Source organism: Sebastes umbrosus, chromosome 21 (genome assembly GCF_015220745.1).
Source record: "Sebastes umbrosus isolate fSebUmb1 chromosome 21, fSebUmb1.pri, whole genome shotgun sequence".
Classification (NCBI taxonomy): Eukaryota; Metazoa; Chordata; class Actinopteri; order Perciformes; family Sebastidae; genus Sebastes; species Sebastes umbrosus.
In genome coordinates, this window is record NC_051289.1 from 13,129,703 (window position 1) to 13,137,443 (window position 7,741).

Consider the following 7,741-nt stretch of genomic DNA (forward strand, 5'->3'; position numbering starts at 1 on the left):
GGATGGATCATAAAAAACTGCCATGACGGGAATCAGAACTGATTTTTAAAACACTCTAGACCAGCCGCTAGAGGGCTCCCGGTGTTATTCATATTTTAAAAAAAGAATAATAAAATCCTCCACAGTCTCTTTCTCACATCGTTTTATCTTAGTGTGCGGGTTGCTGGTGTCACCAGCAATTTTGTCATAATCAAAGCAACAAAAAATCCTACTGCGCACAAATTTAAAAAAAAAAAAAAAAGGATAAAACTCTGTTGTTAAGTGTAAGGTCTGATGAACAGAATTGACAACAATGCTGAATCATATCAAAAAGATATTTCTACAAGCAAGGGAGACAGAATAACAAAATACTGGTGGTGCCTCAGAAGTGAAACTGAGTGAATCTCTGCTCTCACTGCCAACAGCAACAACTGATGTACCAAAAGTGATGTAGTTTAGTCTCTTCTATTTTCTCCTTCAGCCTTTGTTTAAAATGCACAGTGGGGTTTGCCTACACACACACACACCTGTTGGAAGCTGCATCTCCGTCTTGGCCATCTCCCCTGGCTCTCTGGCCTGTGCGTCCCACCACGGAGGGCCGAGGAGAGCACTCTGCCCCCGGAGACGAGGCCTGGGAACGCTGGGTCCCCCGCACTTCCTGGGAGTAGGAAAAGGACGAGTTCTGGGACACTGGATCTACACAACCACAAAGAGAAAAAAAAGAGGACATAAACCCTGAATGATAAAGCAAAGAGAAGATTAAGGTAGTGGTAGTACAGATGCCTTATTGTAAGAAATGAATCAGTAGGATTAGATAGCAATAGCCCTTACATCTTTTTTTAATGGAATTTATTTGAATTTGAAAAAAGTAAATCTGTAGGTCTTTAAAACTACTACAATAAATACTTCAAAATCTTTGAAGTCTACACTTGAAAAATGTAAAACAATGTGGTATGATTTGGGAATTGGCTATGTGAAATATATAATTCAAAAAAATACTTTGTAATGAAGGAACTAGGGCTGTCAAAGTTAACGCGAAAATAACACGTTAATGCAAATTCGCCACTAATTTCTTTAACGCATTAACACAACTTGTGATTTTTAGGTTGTAGCAGGCTCAGTTTTAAATTTAGAGTGAAGATACTGGGTTCAAAAATGGGTTCTATGGGTACCCACGAGCACACTGAGACACTGACAGCTTGTGTTGCCTGTTTAAGTTTGCCATGTTATGATTAGAGCATATTTTCTATGCTAAATGCAGTACCTGTGAGGGTTTCTGGACAATATGTGTCATTGTTTTGTGTTGTTAATTGATTTCTAATAATAAATATATACATACATTTGCATAAAGTAAGCATATTTGCTCACTCCCATGTTGATAAGAGCAATAAATACTTGACAAATCTCCCTTTAAGGTACATTTTGAACAGATAAAAACTATGGACAATCATGCGATTAATTGCTATTCAATATTTTAATGGATTGACAGCCCTAGAAGGAACACATGTAAACTAACAGAATAAGCATCCAAAATCTACTGATCACCAGCTGCAACTCATAAGGCGTGCTACCTTGCTTTGTAGAGTAGAAGCCTGGATCTTGATGAAAGCGTAATCTCCTCTTCAGCCCCACGCAAAGCTGCCGCAGGCAGGAAAGAGCCTGCAAGTGGAGGTAGCTTGCCTCACCTTTACCTGAACCCAGCCTCAATAGGGCCAGGAGGTTCTGAAAACAGAAGAGCATAATTATTACTGTAAAAAGGTTTTCTGAGGACATGATTAACAACCAGTAACATCCAATTAGGATATTATTGCAATTGGGCAAACATATTGGTTTACGGCTCTGTGTAGAAACAGAAAAAAACTGAGCCCAAGGTGAAATAAAATCGATGTACAGAGACTGTGTAAAAACAGGACCTAAGCTCAGACAGTGATAGAAAAGTTGTAATAACGTTCGCTAAATAAAAAGGGCAAGCAGAATTGAATTATTGATGCAACAATTTGTTACAAGTTCAGATTCCCTGCCCTCTGCAGCTAATGATGTCATGTTTCTAAATCCGAGTCTTTTAATTTAGCTTAATAGCTCTAGTAACTCAAAGGAGGGCCGTGTAAAGCCACAAATAGAAAAGTACTTTCCCATAATGATTTCTTTTTGATGATGAGACTGCTGGGTGACAGTATGCTAATACTGCCTTGAGACCGATGTAGCATAATGCACCACTTTATTAACGGAATAGTAATGTTCAGAGTGTGGCTCATCAGGGCTAAATGATGTCTCCTCTAACACTCTGTCCATGCCAATGACATGAAGAGCTCAGATAACCGATGCACTTTGATTTGCTGACATGATACAGCAAAAAGTGCAGGCCACCACTAATTTAACAAGCACATTGACCTTTTGCACTTGCAATACAGGACAGTTTACATTCCTCCAAAGCCAGCAAGACCAGGACAAGGTTAGTTTGCAGACAACTTGGACCAGCTTTACAGAATTTCTGATATTCGAGGAGGCCTTAAGAGGAAAGAAGCAAAACATTCCTACAAGGTCTCTCAAACCCTGCAAGAGGTGCATCCTGACCAAACTATATTCTCACAGCAATCTAGTGTCTGCTCAAGCAAAGTAAGCCTCCAGAGGCCTCCACAACCTCCTATAAGATCAGGGACATAGAATTATAAATTGGTGTTTTGGTTCAAGGGCACCATTTGACAGGTTATTATTTTGACAGTAGCTTGAGTGACCATCCCATAAAATTCCATTATGGGACGGTCACGCTAGCCACTCAAAACAAGACATGTCATCTAATTGATGTGAATATACTAAACATTGTGAACGATTCTTCAGTAACATCTTTAATTTTGTCTCTTTGGACACCCATGTTGAATCATGCACCGAGAGATTTTAGGGTCAGCAACAAGCCATCGTTTTTAAGTCAAATCAAATACAGGCTTTTGTCTTGAAACACAAGCATGGAAACTGACAAAAATCACAAGTAAAAATGATAGCCAGACAGCCATAAATGTCCTTCTTCAAGGTGCTGAAACTATTAAACATTCAATTTAATGACCTATATATATTTTTAATGACATACTTGAACTCAGTATGCCCTTACACTTGACACCGACACTGAAACATTCAGAAGAAACCCGTTGAAGATGATAAGAACTGGCAGTCATTCTGACATTCCCTGTTATAGTGTGGGATCAAACCCGTGACGGTATATAATGGGAACTGCAACCACTACAGCACACTTTCTGTGTGGTATAATTTTGGGTTTGATCTTTTTGCTTATATTTTTAAAATACACCAGTACAGCTGAGCATAAATGTATGCACAGTTACAATACTATTACTAGTGCAAGAACATGGTTATGTGATGATATCTACCTGTACAATACTGGGCCTTTGCAGGAAGATCTCAGCAGGAAAGTCTTGCATAATGACATCACACAGCAGTTCACATGTCGTCCGCACCAAATTGGGGTTGCTGCTCCTCAGAGAACTGTTTCAAAAGAATTAAAGTATGTGTTTAATACTCATTTAATATCACTGCACATTCATCTTTTTTTGTAACTCAAGCTGTCAAAAGTTGGCACAGAATGTTTCTTAGTCTGGTGTTCTTTAATAACTTGTTTCCTGATTTAAATCAAAATTGTGTTAATCTAACACGGCATATATTATTTGTTAAGATACATATTGTCTCTCACCTCTCATTGGATGAAAGTATGTGTCTGTCTGTGTTTGTCAAAGTCAGCCACGGAAACACCGAAAACTTGAGACATCTCACAGACTCATGCACTGTAAAACACAGACAAAAATGTGTAAAACAAGTAATTTATATGCAGCCTTTAGACAAAAAAGTACAAGCGAAATTCAAGATGAGACCCAGCATACTAAGAAATCTAAGGATGAGTATTCAAAATACTGGCACCTGCTATCTTCTGAGGTGGTACATCTGTACGGCTTGGCACGCTCTTGTGGAAGTAGCCCATATTAGGAAAATGGTCTTCAGATGGAACAACTGTGGGTACTACAGCAGAGACACCAGATTTGTTAAAATACCCTTCATACTGCAGTTATTTGATCAAACTGTTATGAGATCTGTGTAAAGCAAACTGACAACCCACACACCATCCTCTTCCACCTCTCTGACAGAATCAAAACAAACAATCCTTTGGCTTTCACTTGCAACACCTGTTGGAGTTGTAGTACGCCGTCCATGTGAGTAGACCATTATATGACTAGGGAGTAGCTCCGGTAGCTGGAACAGCTGGTCCAGGGTTCCGTCGATGACAGCTCGCAGTCTGGGTTCCACATTAGGAGACAGTTGAGTGAGGAAGTCCACCGCCCCGACGTCTCTTAGCATCTGGGCCGCGCTTGGATGCTTGGAAGACAAAATGACAAAATAAATAGGCATGAAATGGAAAAATCTATAGTTCAGTGTAGCACTGTAAAATCACTCAGCGTGGGTGTTTGATGTTAAAATGTCACTGGGCAAATCTCAATGCATGTATGCTCTTGCTATTGTGTGTGTGTGAAGTGGAGGAAACTTAACCTGCCATGAAACATTATCACATCATAAAAGGCAAATACTGATCATACTTCAATTAACTGGTTAAAGTTTGGTTAGCCTTGTTAAAGAAAGGCTGAAGCCAAAGCCAAAATGTAAAGTCTATCAATATAAACTGGGAAAAAAAAGTTTGGAAACTTGTGTTTGTGTTTGGTTGATTATTTCTCTTTTGTTACAATGCTAATGGTCATTGTATTTTACAGCGTTGGAAAGCCTGTTTACTTACCTTCGCAATGATGTCCAACTTGTAAGGATCATGCAATTGTGGGATGAGCAGCACAGCTGATTATGTGGGAAGCAACCAAGAAAAATTTGCCAAAATGCTCTGCCAATGATAAACAGTGTATTCTCCTGTTGGGATTGACTCTTGTTTTGAATTGTTTGGTGGATTGGATGATTGAACTCTCTATCAGTAACAAGGAACAAACAAGACATATTGGCAATTTTACACTTTATTCATTTAATACACCGTCAGGAGCCTCAGAAGCGGGTGGAAGATCCAGTTCATTCATCCAATCCACCAAACATCTCAAAACAAGAGTCAATACCAACAGGAGAATACACTGTTTACCATTGGCAGAGCAATTTGGCAATTTTTTCTTGGACGATACCCACATAATCAGTTGTGCTGCTCATCCCACAAATGCATGATCCTTACAAGTTGGACATCATTGTGAAGGTAAATAAACAGGCTTTCCAACCATGTGAAATACAATGCCAATTAGCATTGTAACAACAGAGGAATAATCCACCAAACACAAGTTTCTGAACTTTTTTTCCCCAATTTATATTGGTAAAAGGCAAATACTGATCCTACTTCAATTAACTGGTTAAAGTTTGGTTTGCCTTGTTAAAGAAAGGCTGAAGCCAAAGCCAAAATGTAAAGTCTATCAATATATTTTGACAGTTGGTAGACTCCTCCTCTCTAACCACTGTCTGCCAGTGGCACACTGGCTCCCTGTCTCTCTCAGAGAATTGATTTCAAAATACTCCTGCTGGTTTACAAAGCACTAAATGGTTTAGAGCCAAAATACATTTCTGATCTTCTGCTATGTTATGAACCATCCAGACCTCTCAGGTTATCTGGATCAGGTCTGCTTAGTGTCCCCAGAGTCACAACTAAAACATGCAGAAGCAGCGTACAATTTTTATGCACCAAATATCTGGAACAAGCTCCCAGAAACCTGCAGGACCAACTCCAACTCTTAGTCCTTTTAAATCAAAGCTTAAAACTTTCCTGTTTGCTGCTGCCTTTTATTAAACCAGATCATGATCTTATACTGCACTAGAGCTTTTACTCTTGTGTGTTATACTCTATTTTAGCTTCTATTCTAGCTTTTATTTTTTAGCTTGTTTATATTTTCTAATATTTAATGTTTTTATAACTGTTTTAATTATGTCTTAATGTTCTTTTGCACTTTGTGGCAATGTTCTTGAATGTTTATGTAAAGCACTTTGAATTGCCCTGTTGCTGAAATGTGCTATACAAATAAAGCTGCCTTGCCTTGCCTTAATCGATAGTGATATATCATCATTTAATAGTTGATTTATATTTTGTATTATTAATCTGAATCGACAAAAGTAACTAAAGCTGTCAGATAAATGTAGTGGAGTAAAATGAACAATATTTCCCTCTGGGATGTAGTGGAGTAGAAGTATAAAGTAGCATAAAATGGAAATACTCAAGTAAAGTACAAGTATCTCGAAATTGTACTCAAGTAAAAGTGCAAAACTGTTGCTGAAATGTGCTATACAAATAAAGCTGCCTTGCCTTGACTTGCCGTGCCATGAAACATTATCACATCATATATTGGTAAAAGGCAAATACTGATCCTACTTCAATTAACTGGTTAAAGTTTGGTTTGGCCAAAATGAAACTTAAAGTCTATCAATATATTTTGACAGTAGGTAGACTCCTCCTCTCTAACCACAGTCCTTCAGAGGACTCACCTACTAATGCATCCATCATCTAACTTAGCAAAGAAATGCATCTACCTTTGATAAAGTTGAGAGCAACAGGAGCACCTCTTCCTGCATGGGCACCTCGGGGAAATTGAACCATTCAAGAAGAAACACAAACAGCATCTTCTCTTGGACAATGTCAGAGACTGAAATGAGGGAATGGTCCAGCTTACAGATGATGCTCTTCAATGCTCGGACTCTTATCTCCACCAGAGAGTGGCCTAAAGGTTTGCAGAAAGAGAAACAACAACAGTATTAAGTTGAGAAGAGAAACATTATACAGCTGAGTTAGCAACGTGTTGTTTTGAAGCTAGTCGACAGCTAGTGAGTTAACCTACCTATTTTCTTTATGAGAGGAGATAACTCCATGTTCAGTGTATTCTGCGTCTCCTTTGTGTATAAAAAAACAGGTTAAAAAGCTTCATAAACGACCAAGACTTGTCACTTCAATGTGTGTTTCTCCAGCCAGTGTCGTCATGTCAACAACGTCTTTCAACGAACGCGCCAGACGTCAGTCCACTTCCGGTAGTGGTCCATGGTGCGTTCAAGACGTACAACTTTGTGTCGGACAAACTTTTTTTGTGTTTTCTTCTTCTTCTTCTTTGGTGTTTATTGGCTGTTGGCAAACCAGCTTATAGGTGCATTACCGCCACCTATTGGACTGCAGTGTGGAGCAGTAGATTGGCAGGAAAAATAAATAAATAAAATAAAATACAAATTAATAATTATATTATATATATATTATTATAACTAACTAAAATAAAATAATACTACTAATAATAATAATCAAATTCTCTCCATTATTCCTGTTGCCCTTAAAGCAGCTATTCTCAACCAGTGGGCCGGGGCCCACTGGTGGGCCTCGGAGAGCCACCCAGTGGGCCGCGAAGGTGCTCCCTTATGTTTAGATTAACAGCTATTCTGTATTTCAGAGGTTATAGCGGGCTCACTTTTAAAGCTAGAGTGAAGATACTGGCATCATATGAAACTAGAAAAACCTAATGAATCCTTTGTTACCAACCATGTCATACTAGCTTGTCGGGAAGGAGGCTAAATAACGCTCCAAAATTACGCTAAATTTTGGTGAGGAAAAACTGCCATGGCCATTTTCAAAGGGGTCCCTTGACCTCTGACCTAAAGATATGTGAATGAAAATAAGTTCTATGGGTACCCACGAGTCTCCCCTTTACCGACATATACAGTATGTCACAGATGCAGTGACACAAAATTGAGCAAT

At 38.8% G+C, this 7,741-nt stretch overlaps 1 protein-coding gene across 3 annotated transcripts in view; it reads right to left on the minus strand.

Annotated features, from left to right (window-relative positions):
• Window positions 1-7,061, minus strand: part of rttn (rotatin) — a 37,133-nt gene extending 30,072 nt beyond the window's left edge. For 2 of the 3 annotated variants that reach the window (XR_005204936.1, XR_005204935.1), the window contains exons 1-8: window positions 6,843-7,061; window positions 6,538-6,725; window positions 4,167-4,356; window positions 3,904-4,002; window positions 3,680-3,770; window positions 3,360-3,474; window positions 1,551-1,701; window positions 507-675 (exon numbers count right to left, since the gene is read on the minus strand). Coding sequence is in view for 1 of the 3 variants with exons in the window: in XM_037756727.1 (XP_037612655.1) it covers window positions 507-675; window positions 1,551-1,701; window positions 3,360-3,474; window positions 3,680-3,770; window positions 3,904-4,002; window positions 4,167-4,356; window positions 6,538-6,725; window positions 6,843-6,873 (1,034 nt within the window). In the remaining 2 variants the exon portion in view is untranslated. The remainder of the gene's footprint in view (window positions 1-506; window positions 676-1,550; window positions 1,702-3,359; window positions 3,475-3,679; window positions 3,771-3,903; window positions 4,003-4,166; window positions 4,357-6,537; window positions 6,726-6,842) is intronic. The other variant, XM_037756727.1, reaches the window with a different exon arrangement.
• Window positions 7,062-7,741: the final 680 nt, after the last annotated feature.